At 50.0% G+C, this 26,914-nt stretch overlaps 2 protein-coding genes across 2 annotated transcripts in view; one reads left to right on the plus strand and one right to left on the minus strand.

The window, feature by feature from the left end:
* The window catches only part of FNBP1 (formin binding protein 1), a 108,148-nt gene that overhangs the window by 57,430 nt on the left and 23,804 nt on the right, over positions 1–26,914 (plus strand). The window contains exons 6-9 of the mRNA XM_044269073.1: positions 13,080–13,142; positions 15,046–15,150; positions 23,702–23,830; positions 24,091–24,237. Of these exons, the coding sequence (XP_044125008.1) occupies positions 13,080–13,142; positions 15,046–15,150; positions 23,702–23,830; positions 24,091–24,237 (444 nt within the window). The remainder of the gene's footprint in view (positions 1–13,079; positions 13,143–15,045; positions 15,151–23,701; positions 23,831–24,090; positions 24,238–26,914) is intronic.
* Positions 7,108–10,263, minus strand: LOC122919942. Its single transcript, XM_044269189.1, has 2 exons — positions 9,541–10,263; positions 7,108–9,482 (listed from the first exon to the last, which is right to left on the minus strand). Exons 1-2 carry the CDS (start codon positions 9,993–9,995, stop codon positions 8,006–8,008), a joined length of 1,932 nt encoding a protein of 643 aa, XP_044125124.1. The 5' UTR covers positions 9,996–10,263; the 3' UTR covers positions 7,108–8,005.

Below are 26,914 nucleotides of genomic sequence, written 5' to 3' on the forward strand. Positions count from 1 at the left end.
TCACCCTCCTCATCTCCTGTTAACTCCTCACCTCGTAAGCTGCAGCTTGATTCACTGCCTGCTAGTTATAGGCATACTTTACAAAGCTCAGCAGCTCCATCTACTGGTCAGAATATGTATCAGCACCCAAGTGAATGTAAATCACCATCTTCCCTCACTACTACTGATGGTCACTCTGTTCCTGTTACTGAGGCCACATTAAGGTCCTTATTAGGTGACCTAAGGCAGTCTATACAGAAGGACATTTCCTCTGCATTTTCAGCATTACAAAAAGATATAAGCCAGATCGGAGAAAGAACTTCCCATATTGAACAAAAGATGGAAGAATTCACCAACGCCCACAACCAGCTAGTGGACGCCCACAACGACGCAGATGATGAAATTTCTGCCCTAAAACTTAAACTAGCGGACCTTGAGGACCGTTCAAGACGCAACAACCTAAGATTTAGAGGAATCCCAGAAACCGTCGAACCTGACAAAATCAAGGACTTCCTCACAGATTTCTTTGTGGCCCTAATGCCAGAAGCGGAACAGAAAGATCTACTAATTGACAGGGCGCATAGGATCCCAAAACCTAAAAGCGCCCCTAACGCCGCTCCCAGAGACATCATCGCCAGACTGCACTTTTATCACTTCAAAGAATTAATCCTCAAGACGGCGAACTCAAAACAAGATCTCCCGGATCGTTTCAAAAATATATCAATATTCTCCGACCTCTCTGCAGTCACCTTAAACAGACGCAGAGAATTCTCAACCGCCACTAAAATCCTCAGAGACCACAACATCCCTTACAAATGGGGATACCCAGTGAAACTCCTAATCTTCAAGAATGGGACAACACACGTAATCACGTCTCCAAGCGACTCGATGAAGCTTCTCCAGAAATGGTCCCTAGCTACGGTGGACGAAGACACCATCTCACCGCAGAAGAAAAGACCCCCTACCCTGATCAAAGAGTGGACCTGAAACTTCTTCCTGCAAGAAAAGAGCACTCCTACCCTCCAGAAGGACATATCCTTTCTACTGTGCAGGGTCACTAGACTGCTATAAATGTTTTACATTTTGTGCCGCAGGTTCTCTACGGAGATAACTCACCTGCTTTTCTAACACCACCCCCAAATTACCTGGATAAATTTTGGTATCCAGTTGGTTCTCTTTGAACCGGACTTTGTTGTTTCTACTTGTTTTAGATAAAGTGACTTAATTTGGTTTTACTTTATCTAACCCCTCCTATCCATCCTCCCCTCTATTTCTTACTTCCCTTACTCCCTCACACCACTATTACCACTTAAGTGACAAGTGAAATTGTTCTTCCTGTATCTCTATGTGATTTATGCTGAGGAGCATCTGCGGTGTCTCATTAAGACTGCGCGCTCTTGCTCTACAGCATATTCTACAATTTACAGCTTTATCTAACCTGCAACTTTTCATTACTGGAGATGGTCATAAAAATCTCTTCACTCAATGTTAACGGACTAAATAGTCCAATTAAAAGATCATTACTTTGGAAAGAAGTACTTTCTCTCAAAAGTGATGTGATCTGTGTTCAAGAAACCCACCTGAATGAGTCTGATACATATAGGCTTAAACATAAGAAATTCACTAACCTATTTGTTTCACCGGCTGTGAACAAGAAAAGAGGAGTAGTCATTGCTATAAAGGACTCCCTCTCTTTTCAACTAATTCAAAGTATCAGTGACAGTGAGGGGAGATATGTTATTTTAGTGTGTAACATTAATAATGCTCTATATACACTAGTCTCCCTATATGCACCAAACACAAACCAACTCACATTTATAAAAGAAGTTTTAACGTCTGCCTTAGCCATTAAACAAGGATCACTGGTTGTATGCGGGGATTTTAATTTACCTCCTTCACCAATAATTGATAAATCTAACCATGTCACCTCTCAATCTCCCTCACAATTTGCACAATACTTGCTATCTGAGGATTTATATGATACATGGAGAGTCCTACACGCATCAGAACGTGACTATACTTTTTACTCTCATCCTCACAAACAATATTCAAGAATTGATTTGATACTAGTGGACAAATGGACTCTTCAAAATGTCACATCCTCTAATATAGGATCCATAACATGGTCCGACCATGCCCCAATATCTTGTCAAATTTCAGAACGTTTCAACCATCGCTCTTTTATTCCTTGGCGTATCAATAACTACCAAATATCCCTACCTTCTACTCAATCACAAATTACAGAAGCACTCCTGGAATATTTTAAACATAACTCTACTTCAGACGTCCAGCCCACCACAATATGGTGCGCCCATAAAGCCTTCATAAGAGGTCATCTCATTCGTATTTCATCTTATATAAAAAAGCAAAAACGCATACGTACAGAACATTTATGCGCAGAGATAATACGGTTAGAAACTTTAAACAAAGCAAATCCTTCCCAAACTATTAGTAACCAACTCAGAGACCTAAGATTCGAACTTTACCAACTCTACCAAAATACATTTGAACACAATTTGAGACGGTCAAAAGCGAAATTTTATGCGCAAGGAAACAGAGCAAGTAAAGTACTAGCCTACAAAGTCAAATCCCAATTAAATAGGAAAAAACTACCATATGTATATAATTCCAATAAGGAAAAGGTAATTAACCCTCAAGGAATAGCTAACACTTTTGCCAACTACTACTGTAATCTATACAATCTTAAAGACCACAAACTAACTCCGCAACCAACTCCGGATTTAATCGATAAATTCCTAGCGGATATTTCATTGCCCAAACTCTCCCCAGTACAACTAGAACAGATCAACAAACCAATAGATATCAATGAAATACTGCACGTTATAAAATCATCCAAAAGTAATAAATCCACAGGCCCGGATGGACTATCCAATGAATATTTTAAAACCTTTGGAAATATTTTATCTCCTTTCCTTTTAAACACATTTACCCATATATTGTCCACCGGAAATATACCTCAAGAAATGCTCCAAGCTACTATTGTAGCTATACCCAAACCAGGGAAATCTCCCGATGTCCCAGAAAATTTCCGTCCGATATCCCTTTTGAACGCCGACCTCAAACTTTACTCAAAACTACTAGCCAATAGATTATCGTTACTTATTCCCCATCTTATTCACCATGATCAAGTGGGTTTTGTCAAGTCAAGACAGACCCTAGATGGCACCAGACGTATAATTGACCTCATCTATTTTTCCAGGGCAAATCGGATGCCTTCTCTGCTTCTGTCTCTAGATGCGGAGAAGGCATTTGACCGAGTGCATTGGGGGTATTTGAGAGCAGTCCTAGCTAAGTTTGGCATACATGGGCAAATTAACAAAGCAATAAGTGCATTATACTCCAAACCATCCGCTAATGTCCTTATAAATGGAATGCTGTCTAATCAGTTCTGGATTAACAACGGAACAAGGCAGGGGTGCCCCCTATCTCCCATCATTTTCGCACTTGCTATTGAACCCCTAGCAGAAAGTATCAGGACCCATACACAAATAACAGGTATAAAAATTGGAGAAACAAACCACAAAATTGGTTTATTTGCAGACGACATAATACTGGCACTAACCAATCCAACAACATCCCTGCCTATTGTCATGCAAATATTAAAATCCTTTAGCTATATTTCATACTATAGCTTGAACGTAGCTAAATCTCAAGTCCTCAATCTAGGGCTAGAGGCTTCGGACCTTAATTCGCTGAAATCTAAATTCCCCTTTAAATGGAATTCTGAACATATCACTTACCTCGGAATTAAACTAACCCCATCACTCTCTGATCTCCTAACAGTAAACTATAACATCCTAAAAGAAAAAATCAAATTGGACCTAAACAAAATGAAAAATTGTGAAATTTCTTGGATGGGAAGAATAGCGGCCCTAAAAATGTTCATCATCCCACAAATACTATACCTATTCCGCAACCTCCCAATCTCTATTCCCATAAAAAACTTAAAAGAAATCCAAACACTACTTCTTAAATTTGTATGGCAAGATAAAAAACCAAGGATTCAGGCAGATGTAATGTATCTACCCATTGCCAAAGGAGGACTGGGATGCCCCTCTATAATCAAGTACTATAGGGCGTGTATTTTAGAACAACTGAGATACACTTGGTTAAACCAGACTAACAAGCACTGGGTCACAATCGAAAACTATATCATGGGTGTTAAAAACCCCCAATTATTTTTCTTCTCCAACTCCCTATTGGGAAACATTCGCATCCCAAATTTATGTCCCACAATTCAGGCCGCTTTTGAACTCTGGATCCTATTGACGACAAAACTAAAACTTATCAATGTCTCATTTACAGACATCCCCTTGGGGACATTGGAGAGATGTATCCCACACTTAAGGATCTCTAATTGGACCGACCTAGGGATTAAGAACCTAAGTCAACTCTACACCAATAAGACTTTAAACTCCTTTACAGACCTGGCAGGAAAATTTAAGGTTCCCCATAGAGATTTTTATAAGTATTTACAAATCAGACATTTTTTGTCTGGGGTAACCCTCCCCACTTCCTCTGACACTTGTAAAATAATGGGAATCTTACGAAACCCTCTAAGTACCCTCAAGGCCCTATCTCTCAGCTATCACCTTATGGCGGAGAGATCGGACTCACCACTGACCCCTTTACTAAATAAATGGGAATCAAAATTAAGCTTGAAGATTTCCTCAGAACAATGGGAAACTGCATTCTCTATTATACGGGCTTCTTCTAAGTGTATTAACCATCTTGAAAACTCCAGGAAAATGCTTTATAGATGGTACTATACACCCTACAGATTATCCAAGATGTACCCTCTATCATCCCATGTCTGCTGGAGATGTTCTGCAGCTGAAGCTGACATGGAACACATATGGTGGGAATGCGGAGACATCAAACCGGTCTGGAACTCAATTAATCGTATCCTTACTCAAATATGTAATATCCCAATCTCACTATCTATAGCTCAGGCCTTACTCTCCGTGGATTTAGACTTATTTCCTCATACTATTAGAGTAGTTGTTACTCATGTAATTGTGGCCACTAGAATGAAAATTGCCTACTTTTGGAAGAATCCAAACCCCCCTCCACTAGCGGAAATTATAAATGCTGTTAATAACAACTGTCTATGTGAGATGTTCAATGCTTCCATATCCAATAAACGAGCCAAGTTTAAACTTGCATGGGATTGTTGGCTTCACTCCAAATTTAACACAGTCCTAACAGATAGGTAAAGCTCAGATGTACTTAACACTCCTTGTCACTCCCCCCCCTCCCCCCCCCTTACTCCTTTATATCCATTTCCTTTCCTCTATTCTCCCAATGTTACTTATAGTAATGTTTATATAACCTGCTCTGTTAATTATTATGTTAAAAATGATGACACCATACAGAGTATATTAGAAGATTTATAATGATTCTTAATGCTGCAGACAAAACATACATTTTGGGCTCTGTATGTGACACTTACCTGTTCTTTTTCTTCTGAAAACAATAAAAATTATGTTCAGAGGAAAGCTGGGTGTCAAGCAATATTACAGAGTCCACAAGGGTTTGTCACAACTATTTTTTTGAAAGACATCTGTATTCAGTGTACTCCACAGCAGAATAGTGAGTGCAGCTCTGGAGTATAATACAGGATGTAACTCAGGATCAGTACAGGATAAGTAATGTATGTACACAGTGACTGCACCAGCAGAATAGTGAGTGCAGCTCTGGAGTATAATACAGGATGTAACTGAGGATCAGTCCAGGATAAGTAATGTATGTACACAGTGACTGCACCAGCAGAATAGTGAGTGCAGCTCTGGAGTATAATGCAAGATGTAACTCAGGATCAGTACAGGATAAGTAATGTATGTACACAGTGACTGCACCAGCAGAATAGTGAGTGCAGCTCTGGAGTATAATACAGGATGTAACCCAGGATCAGTACAGGATAAGTAATGTATGTACACAGTGACTGCTCCAGCAGAATAGCGAGTGCAGCTCTGGGGTATAATACAGGATGTAACTCAGGGTCAGTACAGGATAAGTAATGTATGTACACAGTGACTGCTCCAGCAGAATAGTGAGTGCAGCTCTGGAGTATAATACAGGATGTAACTCAGGATCAGTACAGGATAAGTAATGTGTGTGCACAGTGACTGCACCAGCAGAATAGCGAGTGCAGCTCTGGGGTATAATACAGGATGTAACTAAGGATCAGTTCAGGATAAGTAATGTATGTACACAGTGACTGCACCAGCAGAATAGTGAGTGCAGCTCTGGAGTATAATACAGGATGTAACTCAGGATCAGTACAGGATAAGTAATGTATGTACACAGTGACTGCACCAGCAGAATAGTGAGTGCAGCTCTGGAGTATAATACAGGATGTAACTCAGGATCAGTACAGGATAAGTAATGTATGTACACAGTGATTGCACCAGCAGAATAGTGAGTGCAGCTCTGGAGTATAATACAGGATGTAACTAAGGATCAGTTCAGGATAAGTAATGTATGTACCCGGTGACTGCACCAGCAGAATAGTGAGTGCAGCTCTGGAGTATAATACAGGATGTAACTAAATGATTTTCCTATTTCATGACGTAAAGTCATAGTTTTATTAAAGACACGGAGGCTCCTATTGCTTTCTCCTTCTTTACTTCCACCAATAGCAGCAAAGGAAAAATTAACATAATCAAAACAACCAAGGACCCTCCCCTGACAGATCCTATAATAAGCAGTGTCCTCCTCATATCTTCCTCTTTCTTTGAATCCACGACACCAACCGCCAACCATAACCGAAAACGAACCGAACCGGAACTGGAACCGACACCGACCCTTCTGGTCCCTCCAACTGAAGAACTCAAGCCAACATGGCTAACATCTCAGGAAACCTGGAACAACACGGAACGCCATCCGCCAAGGAGCTCTCAACCTGAAACAGAACAAATAATATAGCCAGTGTAAGCACATGGGTACAAAATGCGCAATCACGACCCTATAACGGTCGCACATCAAAAAGGTCGCTGAAACAACCATAACAAAACTGAACGGCAAAACGTCATAAATAACAATAAAAGACAGTCAAACAGTCAATAACCATAATAATAATATAACAACCGGGGGGGGCAAGAGAAATCTAGGGCGGGCAATACTCGCCTCCGTGTCTTTAATAAAACTATGACTTTACGTCATGAAATAGGAAAATCATTTAGTTTTACAGCAAGACACGGAGGCTTCGTATTGCAAGTTCAAAGCTGCTCAATAATAGCTGAAAACACGTGAGTTGGAGGACGGAAATAAAATTCTGTGAACGTCGTGGCCCTAGACCAGTCAGCCAGACGCAGAATGTCCTCCAAACGAGCCCCCGAAACTGCCAGGGCAGTAGCAGCCGCGCCCCTGGCCGAGTGAGCGGTAAAGATCGTCGTATCAATCCCGGAAAGAGACATGACCCACTTCATCCATCGCGCCAAAGTGGGACTGGTCACCGGGCCAAAGGGATGGCGAATAGAGAGGAAAAGCTGCGGATTGTCCGCAGAACGGTGAGACCGAGTGCGCAACTCATATTCCCGCAGGCAAACTACAGGACAGAGCGCCGGAGAAGACGGAAAACTGGGATAGGACACCGACCGAATATTGGTCTTGGTACGCCGTGTGATGTTAAAAGTAACACCCTCGGGCGTAAAGGACCTGGCATCATGATCCAGAGCCCTAACATCTGAGACCCTCTTACAGGAAATCAGGCAAAAAAGAGTCAGCAATTTGGCCGACAGCTGACGGAGGGAAAGAGACGCGTTGTCGGGCCAGGAAGAGAGAAAAGACAGGACCAGGGAGACATCCCACGTAGCGGTGAAACGCGGCCGAGGAGGCCGAGCCAAACGCGAGCCACGTAAAAGCCGAGACACCAAAGGGTGTTGACCAGCAGGAACGCCATCAAAACCCTGATGAGTCGAGGAAATCGCGGAACGGAACAAATTGATGGTCCGATAAGCTTTCCCTGCTTCAAAAAGAGACGTCAGGAATTGCAATAAATGGGTCACAGACGCCGAAACGGGATCCAGGTCCCGTTCCATGCACCAGCCAACCCAAGATCCCCAAGCTGCCCGGTAAGATTTTCGGGTGCCGGGAGCCCAAGCGTTGTCCAGGAGGCGTCTAGTTGCCTCCGAAACTCCCTCGACCTCGCCTGGAGTCCTGAGATTCGGCACGCCAGAAGTTGAAGGGAGCCCTCGACCAGGAGAGGATGTGGGGCACCCAGCGGGTCCTGGAGGAGATCCGTCCGCGTCGGGAGTAGGAGAGGCACATCCACCAGGAGTTCCAGGATAATCGGGTACCAGGCTTGAGACCCCCAGAAGGGAATCACCACCACCAATTCCGCCGCCTGACGACGAGTCTGTAGCAGCATCCTCGGAATCATGGCGAACGGCGGAAATGCGTAATGTAGGGCTGCAGACCAGTCCTGGAGAAACGCATCCACCGCCTCTGCCTCCGGATCCGGACGCCAGCTGAAGAACCTGGGCAGGTGAGTGTTGAGACGGGACGCGAAGAGGTCTATGGAACAAGGACCCCAGATGTCTGAGATCATGGAGAAGATCTCCAGATTCAACCTCCAGTCGCTGCCGTCCGTGAAGCATCGGGAGCTCCAATCCGCTCGGTAGTTGTGGAGACCCGGAAGGTACTCCGCTTGAACCATGATGTCCCTGGACAGACAGTAGGACCAGAAATCCTTCGCCAGTCGGGCCAAGGTGGCCGATTGAGTGCCGCCTAGATGATTGACGTATCGGACCGCCGACACGTTGTCCATGCGTAGACGGATGCATGCCTGAGCAATGCCCTTGGTGAAACTCCTGATGGCAAATGAACCCGCTAGAAGTTCCAGAGCGTTGATGTGAAAACGGGTCTCGGACTCCGACCATCGACCGCCAGTGGAGATACCCTCGCAGTGGGCCCCCCAGCCCTGGAGACTCGCGTCCGATTCCACCGTGAATTCCGGTTGGAATCCGAAAATTGCTCTGCCATTCCAGGCTTCCAAGTTGCTCAACCACCAACGGAGTTCCTCCTGAGCTTCCTGATCCAGAATCACCGCGTCTGCAAATGAGGCCCCGGCACGGAGGTGGGCGATCTTCAGACGCTGTAAAGCCCGATAATGGAGTGGAGCGGGAAAGACTGCTTGGATAGAGGAGGCTAATAGCCCGATGATGCGAGCCAGATGGCGTAGGGATAGGGAGGGAGTCGAGAGAGCATGTCTCAACTCCTTGCGTATAGTCCGCAACTTCTCCGCAGGAAGACTGAGGGATTCCGCGACAGAGTCCACCGTGAAGCCCAGAAACTCCATACGCCGAGACGGCGTGAGACAGGATTTCTCGAGATTGAGTAGAAAACCCAGACTCGTCAGCAGATCCGAGGTCCACTGGAGGTGTTGTAGCAGAGACTGCCGATCCTGGTGCATAATGAGGATGTCGTCCAAGTATATGACAAGACGCACCCCCCGACTCCGCAGCCAGGCCATGACTGGGCGCAGTAACTTGGTGAAGCACCAAGGAGCCGAGGAAAGGCCGAACGGAAGGCAAGTGAAGCGCCACACTTCGCCCTTCCACAGGAAGCGAAGAAGGTCCCTGGAGGAGGAGGCCACCGGAACCGTCAGATAGGCATCTTTGAGATCCAGCTTCACCATCCAGTCCCCTGGAATCAGCAAGTCCCGAAGGAGGTGAATCCCCTCCATCTTGAAGTGGCGGTAGCGCACCACAGAGTTCAGCGCCCGGAGATTTATGACCGGACGGAATTGACCCCCTTTTTTCTGAACTAGAAAAATGTGGCTGAGAACGCCCCATCGGGTAGGAGGGGCCCTTTCTATCGCACCCTTGTGCAAGAGGGAAAAAAGTTCTATGTCCACTAGCTCCCTGTCCGGTAGCGCCAGGGGCGGGGAAGAAAGGACGAAATCTGGGGAACCCGTAAGTTCTATGTGGAACCCCTGCACAGTGGTCAGCACCCATGGGTCTGATGTGATTTTGGACCAAACGTGGGAACATAGACGGAGTCTGCCCCCTACGCGAGGGGTGGAAGAAGTCCCCACTGGGGAAAGACTTACCGAAAGATTTTCTGTAGCTCGGATTCCCTCTGACCGACCTGGAACGCCATTGGCCGCCTCTGGCCGGGAAGAATGAGGGGGGATTCCTTTGGTCCTGGAAAGGAGGCCTCTGGTTGAAGGAGCCTCTGCCCGAGCTGCGGGCTTGATAACTGGAGCGGCCGGACAGACGGCCCCTACCACTGCCGGCCCTAGTGGAGACCCGTCCCTGAAATACCCTTCTCATGGAATGACTGGGCCTTGTCCAAAGCTGTAAATGCTCCAACGTACCTGCTGAGGTCCTTAATGAAGGAATCCCCGAACAGTTGACCCTGAGACTCCTTCCCTGTCTCAGTGAGTGCCAAGTTGGCCAATTTTGGGTCGATTTTAAAAAGGATGGCTTTACGCCTTTCAATGGACAGGGAGGAGTTAGTGCTGCCCGCAATGCAAATGGCTCTTTGAATCCAGCCAGTAAGCTCCTCCGGGTCAACCGGAGAGCCGTCCACCTTGGCCGATTCGGCCATCTCAAAAATTTTGGCTAGGGGGCCAAAAATGTCGAGGAGCTTGTCCTGACAACTCTTATAGCGGAATCTAAGCCCCTTACGGGGATTCCAGCCGGTTTTGGCCAAAAACTGCGTCATCTTTTGATCCACAGCTGGCGTTTCGCAGACCTTGTTAGGGATTAATGGCCTGGGGCATTCCGCACGGAGCTTACTGCGCGCCTCTTTGCTAAGAGGACGGCGCACCCAATGCTCCAGGTAGTCGCTCACATGAGCTACAGGCATCCACTCCGCCGACCTAGGGTGGTGGAGGGCATCAGGGTCAAATAGTGGGTTGCCAGAGGGATCCACCAGGCTAGAAGCCGTGTTAGGAGCAGAGGTGGATGCGCCCACGGACCCAGATGTGGAAGGCCTAGGGCCTGAGGTACCTGGAAACTCCTGTTCCGTTTCCAACTCTCCATCAGAGTGGTCATCTGCCTCCGCATAAGCCTCCATGTCAGATTCGTTCTCAGAATCTATCTCATAAGTTTGTGCTCTAGCACTTTTCCACGTTCGCGCCCTTTCTGCCTGGCGCGGTAAGGCTCTTTTGCGCGATCTAAGCGCGCTATCCTGGGTGGCTTGGATCACACCAATCAAATTCTCCTGGGCAGGAGGTTCAATGGCAGGCTGCGGGATAGTGGGTGCAGGCATTAAATTAGAGGGGCCCGGAGCATGGGCAGATAAGGCCTGAGAAATGGTCTGAGAGATCATTGAGGACATGGAGCCCATGGCCTCTATAATGGCACTAGACACTGAGCGTTGTAGCTCCAGGGCCTGTGTGCTCATGGCTGGCAAACCGGGGTCCCCCGATGGTGGGGGGGGATTAGGCCCAGAGGGGGATCGGTCTGAGGACATGATCTCGATTATATTGTTGGTAATATTCTCAGAATAATCGATGGGATTCCCTACTGTACCCAGACTAATAGTGTCTAACCTGTGGCCGAAGGAACTAACCTAAGCAGGGGTTAATCACCCCAAGCGCCGCAGTGAGGTAGGAGCCGATCCGGAGATGTGAGGAGCAGTGAGGCAACTGACGAGCGCTCCGAAATCCCGCGAGAGGACGGGCGGGAGCTCCCCAAGATGGCCGCCGAGATCTCGCGAGATCTCGGAGCCGCGGGAAGCCAAGGGAAGCGCCGCTGAAAACTATGCCGTCGGAGGCCAGCAGGGAGAAAGCGGAGCGGCGTCAAGGTAGGGGGAGAGGAGGGGGGACAAAACGCAACCCCACCAGTAAGAGGACTGGGAAACAGCGTCGATGATAAGGCCGAGGGGAAAGAGAGGGAGGGGGGAAACGAACCCCAGCAGAAGACCGCAATAGGTGCACAGAGGATGCAGCAATACAGCGCAAAATTCCCACAAATGAAGGGAAAAGGGGAGAACCCTGTAACAGATCAGCACAAAATATATATATACTCGGCAAGTCTCAAAATACCATGCAAAACCTAAATTGCTTTCAATCTAAAATCACATAACCGAATAAATATAGACAACTTATCTTTGGTGGAGCAGCAAAGAAAGAGGAAGATATGAGGAGGACACTGCTTATTATAGGATCTGTCAGGGGAGGGGCCTTGGTTGTTTTGATTATGTTAATTTTTCCTTTGCTGCTATTGGTGGAAGTAAAGAAGGAGATAGCAATACGAAGCCTCCGTGTCTGGCTGTAAAACTCAGGATCAGTACAGGATAAGTAATGTATGTACACAGTGACTGCACCAGCAGAATAGTGAGTGCAGCTCTGGAGTATAATACAGGATGTAACTCAGGATCAGTACAGGATAAGTAATGTATGTACACAGTGACTGCACCAGCAGAATAGTGAGTGCAGCTCTGGAGTATAATACAGGATGTAACTCAGAATCAGTACAAGATAAGTAATGTATGTACACAGTGACTGCACCAGCAGAATAGTGAGTGCAGCTCTGGGGTATAATACAGGATGTAACTCAGGATCAGTACAGGATAAGTAATGTATGTATACAGTGACTGCACCAGCAGAATAGTGAGTGCAGCTCTGGAGTATAATACAGGATGTAACTCAGGATCAGTACAGGATAAGTAATGTATGTGCACAGTGACTGCACCAGCAGAATATTGAGTGCAGCTCTGGAGTATAATACAGGATGTTACTCAGGATCAGTACAGGATAAGTAATGTATGTACACAGTGACCGCACCAGCAGAATAGTGAGTGCAGCTCTGGAGTATAATACAGGATGTTACTCAGGATCAGTACAGGATAAGTAATGTATGTACATAGTGACTGCACCAGCAGAATAGTGAGTGCAGCTCTGGAGGATAATACAGTTACTCAGCTTTGTATAACTACAGTATGTATACTATAGCTTTGCACATCAATGTGGCTGAGGCTCAGCTGTCACAGAGCTGATTTTTTGTTGCATTGTGTCGGTTATGTTTTCTCTGGAGTGGCTCATGGCCACTTTGAAGCCTCTGGACTCATCTTCTTGTCTCTGATTCTTGTATTTCCTTGTAATGTCTGTCTCTTTCCTCTGGCAGCACTTCCATGAGGGTCGCAAGGCTCAGCAGCACATGGAGACCTGCTGGAAGCAGCTGGAGTCGGTGAGTACGGGAGGGCTGGGTCAAAGATCACCACTGAGTACCAGGGTCACATGACTGTAGGTTGTTTAGGGAAGAGGTCAGATGATGATGAGGAGGAGGATGGTCTTCTGACAGGTGATGCTGTATCTAATTCCATCAGCCTCATCTCCTACTCTGTTACAATGTATCCGTGCAGGTCCAAAATTTGTCCATATTGGATACAATTGTAAAAAAAAACCTCAGCGACATACAGGTAAATCCATTGTCGACAGGTAAACTGCTCTGAGTTCAGCCTGAAATGATTTACCTGCGCTGATGCATGATATCAAGTCCTTAAGTTCTCATTCACTGGCAGCAGGCAGAGATCTTGATATGGTAATAAATGTAAACTCTGAGAACATTAGAGGTCATCCTCTTACTTACAGCGGAGATCCTGGGACTCCTTTACATGGGGGGCCATCCTGGGACTCCTTTACATGGGGGGCCATCCTGGGACTCCTTTACATGGGGGGGCCATCCTGGGACTCCTTTACATGGGGGGGCCATCCTGGGACTCCTTTACATGGGGGGCCATCCTGGGACTCCTTTACATGGGGGGGCCATCCTGGGACTCCTTTACATGGGGGCCATCCTGGGACTCCTTTACATGGGGGGCCATCCTGGGACTCCTTTACATGGGGGGGCCATCCTGGGACTCCTTTACATGGGGGGGCCATCCTGGGACTCCTTTACATGGGGGGCCATCCTGGGACTCCTTTACATGGGGGGCCATCCTGGGACTCCTTTACATGGGGGGCCATCCTGGGACTCCTTTACATGGGGGGCCATCCTGGGACTCCTTTACATGGGGGGCCATCCTGGGACTCCTTTACATGGGGGGCCAGTGTAGTGCTGATTTATGATTGGTGACGCGGACGAGGATCTGCCCTGGGCGTCCCCTGCACTGGATGCAGCGTGGACTGGATCTCGTCTTTCAGGATCCGCCGGATGTTTGACTCCAGTCATTGAGCTGGATCAGCGGCTCCTCTGATCAGCGGCTCCTCCCGCCGCACATTCCTGATTCCATCGCCAAGATCCCACAATGCACCGAGCCCTGCTCCAATGCTTTCTGGACCATTCAGTTTCTTCTTTTATTTTTAGTTTCTTCAAATCCGCGACTTCGCATCAGCAAAGCATTCATTGTGCAGACAGTGAACCCGCAGGGGGCGATGCGGTACATGAAGTCAGATCTATAAAATCAAGTTAGGACGGGGTTGGACTACACGTCCTATCATACCCGCGCTTGTTTCTTCTCAGGAACGCATCTTGTGAAGTTGCGTTTGACTTTATCTCTAGAATCGCACCACGTGCACGGAGGTGAACTCCTGACAGAGAAGCGGAACTCCCCCGGCTTAACCTCCAGGACGCTTAGTGACAGTCCTCGGCTGACCGCATTCTGCCATGATGACTGCACTTCCTCTAAAAGCCATTTCCTGCAATGATTAATAACCCCCCACCTCATGTCCTTACATGTCTCATGTAAGCAACTCCCCCAAAGATGTCTTAAAGTATACCTACGCAGATTTACAGGAGCCTGGGAAAGCTGGGTGACAACTCTTATGGCTTTCCTTTTGATCTACCTATATTTTCAAGCAAAAGATAAAGGGACGATGTAATTAGAATTTTCAGAAACTTCATGGCTCCTTGTAAAGATCTGCCGTATCAGACAGGAAGTGGTTGCGTCATGCTCCACCCCTGAGCTTGAGGGTGGAGGTGCCTGAGCCAATATTATCTAAGCCCTGCCCCTGAGGAGCTGGATAAGAACATATAAAGATGACGGCAGCCTGATGTTGCCACAAGGGGGCGCCAGGGTAGGAGAAGAGGATCTTCCAGGACTCGTTTATACATATATTTATAAATTTAATTTTTAATTTTTTTCTCTTAGAGTAAGAGAAGGTTTGAGCGGGACTGTAAGGAGGCGGACCGGGCGCAGCAGTACTTCGAGAGGATGGACGCTGACATCAATGTCACGAAGGCCGATGTGGAGAAAGTGAGTTTAAAGTCCTATTGTTAGCATGGGGTCATGTGACTAGCAGGCGGGGCAACAAGTGGGGTGAATGAACCGTCCCATGTAAAAATTCCTGTGTGTTGACTGATTGCACAGAGTATCCTGCACAGGCTGCACTGCACAGACACACAGGTTATCCTGCACAGGCTGCACCGCACAGGGACACAGGTTATCCTGCACAGGCTGCGACGCACAGACACACAGGCTGCACCACACAGACACACAGGTTATCCTGCACAGTACAGACACACAGGTTATCCTGCACAGTACAGACACACAGGTTATCCTGCACAGTACAGACACACAGGTTATCCTGCACAGTACAGACACACAGGTTATCCTGCACATGCTGCACCGCACAGAGACACAGGTTATCCTGCACAGGCTGCACCGCACAGAGACACAGGTTATCCTGCACAGGCTGCACCGCACAGAGACACAGGTTATCCTGCACAGGCTGCACCGCACAGAGACACAGGTTATCCTGCACAGGCTGCACCGCACAGAGACACAGGTTATCCTGCACAGGCTGCACCGCACAGAGACACAGGTTATCCTGCACAGGCTGCACCGCACAGAGACACAGGTTATCCTGCACAGGCTGCACCGCACAGAGACACAGGTTATCCTGCACAGGCTGCACCGCACAGAGACACAGGTTATCCTGCACAGGCTGCACCGCACAGAGACACAGGTTATCCTGCACAGGCTGCACCGCACAGAGACACAGGTTATCCTGCACAGGCTGCACCGCACAGAGACACAGGTTATCCTGCACAGGCTGCACCGCACAGAGACACAGGTTATCCTGCACAGGCTGCACCGCACAGAGACACAGGTTATCCTGCACAGGCTGCACCGCACAGAGACACAGGTTATCCTGCACAGGCTGCACCGCACAGAGACACAGGTTATCCTGCACAGGCTGCACCGCACAGAGACACAGGTTATCCTGCACAGGCTGCACCGCACAGAGACACAGGTTATCCTGCACAGGCTGCACCGCACAGAGACACAGGTTATCCTTCACAGGCTGCACCGCACAGAGACACAGGTTATCCTGCACAGGCTGCACCGCACAGAGACACAGGTTATCCTGCACAGGCTGCACCGCACAGAGACACAGGTTATCCTTCACAGGCTGCACCGCACAGAGACACAGGTTATCCTGCACAGGCTGCACCGCACAGAGACACAGGTTATCCTGCACAGGCTGCACCGCACAGAGACACAGGTTATCCTTCACAGGCTGCACCGCACAGAGACACAGGTTATCCTGCACAGGCTGCACCGCACAGAGACACAGGTTATCCTTCACAGGCTGCACCGCACAGAGACACAGGTTATCCTGCACAGGCTGCACCGCACAGAGACACAGGTTATCCTTCACAGGCTGCACCGCACAGAGACACAGGTTATCCTGCACAGGCTGCACCGCACAGAGACACAGGTTATCCTGCACAGGCTGCACCGCACAGAGACACAGGTTATCCTTCACAGGCTGCACCGCACAGAGACACAGGTTATCCTGCACAGGCTGCACCGCACAGAGACACAGGTTATCCTGCACAGGCTGCACCGCACAGAGACACAGGTTATCCTGCACAGGCTGCACCGCACAGACGCACAGGTCATCCTTCACAGGCTGCACCGCACAGACGCACAGGTTATCCTTCACAGGCTGCACCGCACAGGTTTTCCCGCACAGGCTGCACCGCACAGGTTTTCCCGCACAGGCTGCACCGCACAGGTTTTCCCGCACAGGCTGCACCGCACAGGTTTTCCCGCACAGGCTGCACCGCACAGACGCACAGGTTATCCTTCACAGGCTGCACCGCACAGACGCATGTCTTGCAGTGTGCACGGCCGATTCATCCAGATCATGTTATTGTCGGGCGTGTGGTCGGGTGAAGATGCTTCTTGCCTCCTGGCATTGTAATCTGGTATCTGTAAGAAGTACAGTTTGCGAGGAGGTTATGATAATGATGGCGTTGGCGGTGCCCCCTCCCCCGATCTGTATCTCTGTCTATGAATAGCGGCCAGTTCTGCTGGGGACGCAGCATGTGACCCCCTGGAGTTACATAAACCCTGATGAAGAGCATGTAAGACGCCATTGTTCCCGCCGCCGCTGCCAGATAATCACTCGGATTGTGCACTGGCCACATGACTCCGCCATCACTCATTGCTGCAGCATGTACAGTTGCATCATGTAAACAAGACCTTCCACATTCACTGACTGCAAGCACAGATGGCATTGTAATGAATTACAAACTGTTCAGTTTATTGTAATTATCTGAGGCTTTCCTCAACAGATTCCTGCTTGCTGTGAATGAAGACAATCTTTCCTGTCCTCGTCCTGCCTAAAACAGCAGAGGGTTGTGTTACAGTGTGTCAGTGCAGAGTTCTGGGCATGAGAGAAAATCATTTGTAACACTGTGGACTAGGTCAGGACGGTTGTTAACATTCACTTCCAGCAAGCAGAGAGGGACAGTTTTGACTTGCTCGCGCTGTGTGACATGCAGTAGAGATGGCGATGACGTGTGGTGGGGGGTAACCACATCCGAGGCTCCGCAGAGACGCCGCTCCTGTGACATGAGGCTTCCCAGCAGCTGCGGGGGGCGGCAGTGATCTCTATATATAGCAGCAACATACAGGGGGCTTGAATACAGCCCAGAGATTATAACGCTGACCCCAGGAGCTTACACTCTGCAGTGCAGGAGATGAAACCGCCGGCCTCATCATGTGTCCGATGATCCGGAATAGTCAGGGACTTTCCTAGGGTCGGGTGGCGGGGTTTATCTCCTCCTCTACAGATATTTGGATAGTATACGGCTCTGTGGTGCCCAGTATATGACAGTCTGGTGAGCAGCGCCCCCTGATGGATGGTTCTAGGAATGAGGCAGCACAAGGAAGACTGGGTGGATAGATTGCACCAATATGACTAGTGTGGCAGCTCATCCACAGTCCTGAACCGTACGCCGCTTTAGAAAGCACCTGTGGGAGCTGTAATGGCGGCCATATTGGTTGTCCCCCAGATTTTCCGGGGCTGATAGGACTCATTGCGTCCGGTGTGTGGTCATCCTGGCATCTCTGATGTAACTGTAGCGAGCGAGATGCGGCATGACACGTCCCGGCGGGTATTTACATGCCTCCCCGCAGTGACCCGCCCGCTGCGCTGGAGAGCTCCATTGCAGGATCACAGGGCGCCCCCTGCTCCACATTAACTATTTATGGCCATTAATTATGCAGTAGAGCAGGCGGCACGGTGAGATTTCCCTCAGAGACCCCGCACAGCTCGCTGGCTGCTAATCTTAGCTCCTCGCACTTTCCCCGCTCCTCACAAGCCGCTCGCTTTTGTGAGATCATGTGATCAGCCGCGTCTTGCCCGTAAATGTCTCCAGCCGTCACCACCAGTTGCATCGGCAGTGATGGGACAAACGCTTATACGTAAGTCCTGGAAAGTTTTAGAGCCATCGTGTTTGAATTCTTCACTGTTTTCAAGAGGTCTGCTTGCTGTACGTGAATGAAAACTCTCAGGGACTGAAATCTGTAGTCCTATCAGTGCTGGCTGCCCGGCGTCTAGAGCGCCCCTCCAGCTCTGCCCGGCGCCCAGGGCGCCGCTCCAGCTCTGCCCGGCGCCCAGGGCGCCGCTTCAGCTCTGCCCGGCGCCCAGGGCGCCCCTCCACCTCTGCCCGGCGCCTAGAGCGCCCCTCGAGCTCTGCCCGGCGCCTAGAGCGCCCCTCGAGCTCTGCCCGGCGCCTAGAGCGCCCCTCGAGCTCTGCCCGGCGCCTAGAGCGCCCCTCGAGCTCTGCCCGGCGCCTAGAGCGCCCCTCGAGGTCTGCCCGGCGCCTAGAGCGCCCCTCGAGCTCTGCCCGGCGCCTAGAGCGCCCCTCGAGCTCTGCCCGGCGCCTAGAGCGCCCCTCCAGCTCTGCCCGGCGCCCAGGGCGCCCCTCCAGCTCTGCCCGACGCCCAGGGCGCCCCTCGAGCTCTGCCCGGCGCCCAGGGCGCCCCTCGAGCTCTGCCCGGCGCCTAGAGCGCCCCTCGAGCTCTGCCCATACACTGTAGAGACAGATGCGCTCCGCCTGCGCAGGGGCTGAGCTGAAGGTGATGCCAGGCACAGGGGTCTCCAGTGGTGCAGCAGTGGAGGCTTTAATCCGGGAGGATCGTCCCCCTTTAATCCTGTGTCGTCTGAATCTAGGTCTCTTTAATTAAAGACATTCTGGTAATTAGCGAACGGATGTCGCTGCGGTCACAAACGAGGCACATAACTGCTGGTGACGAGGCTTTAGGTGGGAGCATCCTTACAGGGTCCTAGTGCCCGGGTGTAGACAGCTATCACTGGTTAACTCCTTTCCTGAATTGCTCTGTGCTGCTGTGAGACCCTGCTCCTCTTTATCTATCTCATTTACTATGACCGATTCCAGCAACTGCCTGGTTAATTATTCAGAAGACTTTTTTTTTTTTATCCGATGTTTTATCTGTTTGTGGGGAAAGCTGGGTTACAAGCTGAAGGACTGTCATTACCACTGCATAGGGGCTGGCACCCAGTGTTACAGCCCTCCATGACAATAAATGGGTAGATCTGCCCCTTTAAGACTCTAGGAAAGCTGGGTGTGGAGCCAGTTCACTCAGCAGAAACCTCCCTGCCCCATGACAACTACTACATGTCGCCTATCTCCAGGGCTGAGACGTTCACTTCCATCTGTGATCGCCGCTCCTGCTCCGTTATAAGCTGCAGATTTTATGTGTAACTGGCCCTTTAAATCCTGCTTTGCAGTAAGCGCCTGGTGCCCGGGCTGGCAGTGACGGGTACCCATTATATAATCACAATGCGAGTTGCTCAGCGTTCCCACACCCCCTGACACCTCCAGTTTTCGGGAACCCGCCCGCACCGCCTTGTGCCATTGAGATCTTGTGCTGCCTTTCAAGTGTCCGACCAGATGTTGGCTTGGACGCTGCTAAATCACAGAGTTGGCAGCCGGCGCGGGCATGCCGGGCATTGGTATGCAGATGAAGCTGCAGGTTCCCACTCCACATGCCCGTATTGCTTCCTCCCGGCCGCTGGCACAAAGCAGGATTTGGGGGCCCGTGATTTCCTTGGTCACAGATCAGGCCCCGGCCAGGACAAAGCGGGCATTACCTCCTGCACATAATGGGCGCCATTCAGCCCCAGCCGGGGTGCCGCTGATCTGCACACAGGGATAATTAGGCAGGTGTTTAGAGATAAGCGGCCTCACGTGAGAGGTAAAGGAGAATTCACTGGTCTGTGAGCCCCCTCCCTCCACAACCAGTAAAATCTCCAGTCGTTTACAGCCGTTCTGTTTCTGGGAAAGCTGGGTGACAATATGGTGATCATCATAACGCAGGGGCTGTCATCCAGCTTTTCTCAGATCCACAGCAGATGATCTTTATGGGTAGGTACATTTACCATTCAGGATTCATGGTCACCCAGCTTTCCCAGCTACAGATATAAACAGGGCGCAGTAAAACCGTTCTGGTCAGTTGGGTGACCACCTCCATGTCGGCCATTACGGCTCCCTCCTCGCTTGTGACTCAGCTTTCCTGGACTCCTGACTGACACCCTTGGTACAATCTGATATCTGATCCAGGAAGCCAAGGCATAGGATGATAATACGGAGATAAGCGTCTACCTAAAACACATCATTATCCACAAGGGTTAAATCCACCTGCCTGGGCTGCCTCGCACAGATCAGAATCGCTGGTAGCGGTGTAATGCCGCGAGCGGCCGCTCTGCGCTTCCTCCGCAGCCGGGATGTGACAGTAAATATTTGGGCTGCCGGTCTCCCCCTCCGCCTGTCTGTGCATATGTCTCTGCTGGCTGTGCTAGACGTACACTAAGCCATGATGGTCAGCAAAGCTGTTGCCATGGAGACGTTCCCGCGACACCTCGGCGGTGGTGGTAACGTAGAGAAAATACACGAGCGAGGCTGGAACCAAGGATGTTGTCATGTAGATGGGAAGCCATACATGGCAACAATGTGTCACCGGAGAGATACACTGTATCCAAGTGTTACCAGAGAGATACATTGTAACCACGTGCCACCGGAGAGACACATTGTAACCACGTGCTACCAGAGAGATACACTGTATCCAAGTGTCACCGGAGAGATACACTGTATCCAAGTGTCACCGGAGAGATACACTGTATCCAAGTGTCACCAGAGAGATACACTGTATCCAAGTGTCACCAGAGAGATACACTGTAGCCAAGTGTCACCAGAGAGATACACTGTAGCCAAGTGTCACCAGAGAGATACACTGTAGCCAAGTGTCACCAGAGAGATACACTGTAGCCAAGTGTCACCAGAGAGATACACTGTAGCCAAGTGTCACCAGAGAGATACACTGTAGCCAAGTGTCACCAGAGAGATACACTGTAGCCAAGTGTCACCAGAGAGATACACTGTAGCCAAGTGTCACCAGAGAGATACACTGTAGCCAAGTGTCACCAGAGAGATACATTGTAGCCAAGTGTCACCGGAGAGATACATTGTAGCCAAGTGTCACCGGAGAGATACATTGTAGCCAAGTGTCACCGGAGAGATACATTGTAACCAAGTGTCACCGGAGAGATACATTGTAACCACGTGTCACCGGAGAGATACATTGTAACCACGTGTCACCGGGGAGATACATTGTAACCACGTGTCACCGGGGAGATACATTGTAACCAAGTGTCACCGGAGAAACACATTGTAACCACGTGTCACCGGAGAGATACATTGTAACCATGTGTCACTGGGGGAGATACATTGTAACCATATGTCACCGGAGAGATACATTGTAACCATGTGTCACCGGAGAGATACATTGTAACCAAGTGTCACCAGAGAGATACATTGTAACCACGACCGCATACGGTGAGGAATGGCTGCTGGATTTTTCTGGTGAATCACTGGCCGTGTGCGTTCAGCCTCCTGATACATTGTAACGATGTGTCACCAGTGAGGGCACTACATGGAGAATGAATGAGTAGGGAATGTTGGGTGCTCACCCCCTGTGGGAGCTGTAATGGCAGCCATGTTGGTTGTCACCCAGATTTTCCAGGAACAGGCACAACTAATAGAACAGAACTCCGGGATTGATCGTTATCGTTCGGACGTCTGTTACTTGTATCTGTGTCTGGGAAAGCTGGGTGATTAGAAGCATTGGGTCTCTGCATGGACCATCTGCCAGCCATTCAGCTAAAATCCCACGATTCAGCTCTAGCCTGAATCGTGGGATGTTGAGAGTTGTTGTTCAGACACACAGTTCTCATCTGCCTGTATCAAAACGATCTCCCTGACATATTTAGTGTCAGTTTAGCAGTTTCAAGTGTTTTTTTCCATCCTGGACGTTTAACATTTTGGCCTCTTCTCCCTGAGAACGGAATGCGAGCAGAGGATTGTATGTGTCTGGATAGGTGGGAGTTTAATCCCGTGCGACCTCATGAGTCCAGACACCGAGCAGCGGCAGACGTCTGGAAGATTCTACCCCGTCCTGTCCGATGTGTGATGGGTCGCACCGCAGCCGTGGATGCGATTCATTATCGGAGGCGCCACAAGTTCTGTTCTCTAGAATGTCAGCACTGCAGTGAAGACTGACACATCCACAGACAGAGGTGTGCAGCAGATTTATCAGCTCTTTACGGTCTGAGGAAAGCTGAGTGACAGCTGCCATATGCACCACAACGGGCAGAGGGATGGTTGCCAGACTACAACTCCTAGCATGTGGCTGTCAGGGCATGCTGGAAGTTGTAGTTTTTCAGCAGCTGGAGAGCCCCAGGTTCCCAAGTTCTCCACCTGGGAAAGCTGGGTCGTTGTGTACAGGCGGTGATGTGACGAGTGACAGATATTCCTACCGATGACGTCACCAGAGCCTCTGTAATGAAGAGGCCAAGGAAGGTGTATCCTCCGGGACAGCGCGATCCAGAGCAAGTGTCATGTGATCCCCCCCATCATCCACCACTTGAGTGTGTCACCCCCATCGTCCGCACTTTGTATGTGCTTGCATGATCATATTGCCCCCCTGGATGTACATTTGACCCCCATCATCCTCCCTTTGTATGCGTGACCTCATTGCTGCTGGTATATATGACCCCCATCATGCTCTTTTTGTATATGTGACCTCAATGTCTGCTCCTTGTATATATAACCCCCATAGTCTTTGTATATGTCACTTCATTTTCTGCTGCTTCTATATACTGTATAACCCCCATCATCCTCTGTGTATGTGAGACCTCATTGCCTTCTGTCTATGACCCCCATGGTCCGTGCTCTCCGGCCCCCTCGGAGACGTCTTGGCGCACTCTGGAAGTTTCCGCGATTATCTGATGGTGCCGGTTACCTGTGCACGTGGCCAAGCCGACTACAATGTTCCACTGAGGTCTGGGAAAGCTGGGTGACAACCTGTATGGGAGATTGCACCTCCAGGCCCCGCGGCTCCCCTCCCCCGCTCTCCGATTATTGGGGGTCCATTTACATTATCTGTATATTCCGGAGGCAGCGTCTGATCCGGCTCTTTGTATCCGCAGGCGCGGCAGCAAGCGCAGATACGTCACCAGATGGCCGACGACAGCAAAGGAGATTACTCGTCCGTCTTACAGAAGTTCAACCACGAGCAGCAGGAGCACTACCACACGCACATCCCCGCCATCTTCCAGGTGACTCCGCCCCCTCGCCGAATCCCAAACCTCAGCTTCCTGCCCCTCACCCATTATATACAAGCAGCCATTCCTGCCCAATTGTCTACATCAGGTCCATGGTTTGTTACAGTGTGTCAGTGCAGGTAAAATGTATCAGTCTGCAGCTTACAAAGGATTGTCTAGACTGCATACAACAGTAACAAACCCTCAGCTGTGGGAGCAGGAGGAGGTGAACTGAAAACTAACATCAGTCTTCACATTTACTGCCCCCCCCCCAGAAACTGCAAGACATGGAGGAAAAGAGGATATCAAGGCTGGGCGAGTCGCTGAAATCCTACGCAGAAATAGACCGCCAGGTGATCCCCATCATCGGGAAATGTCTGGACGGGATCACGAAATCCGCAGAATCCATCAACGGGAAACAGGTAAGAGGCCAAGTCCTAGCAGAACAGTGAGTGCAGCTCTGGAGTATAATACAGGATGTAACTAACTGATTTTCCTAGTCTACGACGTAAAGTCATAGTTTTATTAAGACACGGAGGCGAATATTGCTTTCTCTTCCTTTACTGATCACCATAGCAGCAAGGAGAAACAAAAAACAAATGCAAATGGTCACCATAGTAACCCATACGTCCCACCCCTACAGCCCCAATATAAGGCTGCGTCCAAGGTGGTACTTCCTCTTTCTCTGCGAACCAGTCCATAATAACCGATGAACAACAACTCCGGAACACTCAAAGAACAATCCGCGCCAACGAAACCCTCAGAATCCAAGCAGGAACTCTCCAGCGACAGGATCCACATCAGGGGAAGGACCGGAACCAACATCCAAGACTCTCAGCAAATCCAACGTGGAAGAAGCAGGAGCCGGAGGAAAAACATCATCCAGAACAGGAACAATCCAGGGCAGGAAGACTCAACCTGAAAGAACAAGAGACATAAACTCCGATAAAGCGAGGTCATGGCCCAGCCAAACCCATCTCCAGCGGACACCAGAGTTCCAGGCCGATGGTAAGCATACATACAAGCATGAGCACATAATGGCGAACAACTGAACCTTCACAGTGTATAACAGCTCAAACCCGGCCTACCCACTAAATACAGCTAACAGGCCAAACACACCCCCATACTACCAGAGCCCAGGGGAGGGAAGGGAGGGCAATATTCGCCTCCGTGTCTTAATAAAACTATGACTTTACGTCGTAGACTAGGAAAATCAGTTAGTTTTACATCAGACACGGAGGCTTCATATTGCTAGTTCAAAGCTGGTTAACCAAGGGATCAAACAAATGAGGAGGAGGACGGAAATAATACTCACGGAAAGTGGAGGCACTCGACCAGTCCGCCAATCTCAGGATGTCCTCCAGGCGAGCCCCCGAGACCGCCAAGGAGGTAGACGCCGCCCCGCGCGCCGAATGAGCTGTAAACACCGAAGTGTCCACACCGGCAAGAGCCATAACCCATTTCAACCAACGGGCCAAGGTGGGGCTAGTCACCGGGCCGAACGGGTGACGGATGGAGAGAAACAACTGTGGCACAGCCGGAGACCTGTGAGGACGAGTCCTGGCCTCGTATTCTTTCAAACAAGCTACCGGACACAAGGCCGGGGAAGCCGGAAAGCTGGGGTACGAAACGACCCGGATGTTCGTCTTCGTGCGTCTTGAAATGTTAAATGCCACGCCCTCCGGGGTGAAGGACCTGGCGTCGTGGTCCAGAGCCCGCACATCAGAAACTCTTTTACAAGAAATTAAGCAAAAGAGCGTGAGCAACTTCGCGGAAAGCTGACGTAAGGAAAGGTCAGCATTGGTAGGCCAAGAGGACAAAAAGGTAAGCACCAGGGAAACATCCCAAGTGGAAGAAAACCTCGGGCGGGGAGGCCGAGATAGACGCGCGCCTCGGAGGAGGCGCGAAACGGAAGGATGCTGTCCTGCCGGAACGCCGTCAAACCCTAGATGTGACGAAGAAATCGCCGAACGAAAAAGGTTGATCGTTCTGTAAGCCTTACCCCCTTCAAAAAGAGAGGTGAGGAATTGAAGCAACTGAGCTACAGGAGCTGAAACGGGATCCAGGTCCCGTTCCAGGCACCAGCCAGCCCAAGTTCGCCAGGCCGCCCGATAAGATTTTCGGGTGCCGGGAGCCCAAGCGTCGTCCAAGAGGCGCCTAGCTGCCTCCGAAATTCCGTCGACCGCTCCTGGAGTCCTGAGAGCCGGCAGGCCATCAAACGTAGGGATCCGTCCAGGAGCAGGGGGTGGGGAGTCCCCTGAGGGCAGCGCAGGAGAGAGGTCGGGTTCGGCAGAAGGACTGGAATGTCCACCAGAAGCTCCAGGAGAGACGGGAACCATACCTGAGAGTCCCAGAACGGGACTATCGCCACCAACTCCGCCCGATGGCGACGCACTTGGAGAAGCATCCGAGGAATCATCATGAATGGGGGAAAAGCATAGAGAAGGTCGGAGGACCAGTCCTGCAGAAACGCGTCCGCCGCCATCGCCTCCGGATCCGGGCGCCAACTGTAGAACCGAGGGAGGTGAGCGTTGAGCCGGGAGGCGAACAAGTCCACGGAAAAGGGTCCCCATCTGGCTGACACCTCCGAGAAAATCGACGGGTCCAACTGCCAGTCGCTGCCGTCCGTAAGATGGCGGGAACTCCAATCCGCCCGCACGTTGTGAAGTCCCGGCAGGTACTCGGCCTGCACCATGATGTCCCTGGAGAGACAATACGCCCAAAAATCCTTCGCCAACCCCGCCAGGGTAGCAGACTGGGTTCCGCCCAAACGGTTGATGTAGCGAACCGCTGAAATATTGTCCATCCGGAGACGGATACATGCATTGGCCAAACCGTTGGTAAAACTCTTGACGGCCAAAGAGCCGGCCAGCAACTCCAAGGCATTGATGTGCAAGCGCGTCTCGACCTGCGACCAAGGTCCCCCGGTGGAGACCCCGTCGCAGTGCGCTCCCCAGCCCTGAAGGCTCGCATCCGATTCGATGGTGAATTCCGGCTGGAAGCCAAAAATCGCCCTGCCGTTCCAAGCTTCCAGATTGGCGATCCACAAACGGATCTCTTCTTTGGCCTCCGAATCCAATTCCACCATGTCCGCAAAGG

The sequence above is a fragment of the Bufo gargarizans genome, chromosome 9 (genome assembly GCF_014858855.1).
Source record: "Bufo gargarizans isolate SCDJY-AF-19 chromosome 9, ASM1485885v1, whole genome shotgun sequence".
NCBI classification, from domain to species: Eukaryota; Metazoa; Chordata; class Amphibia; order Anura; family Bufonidae; genus Bufo; species Bufo gargarizans.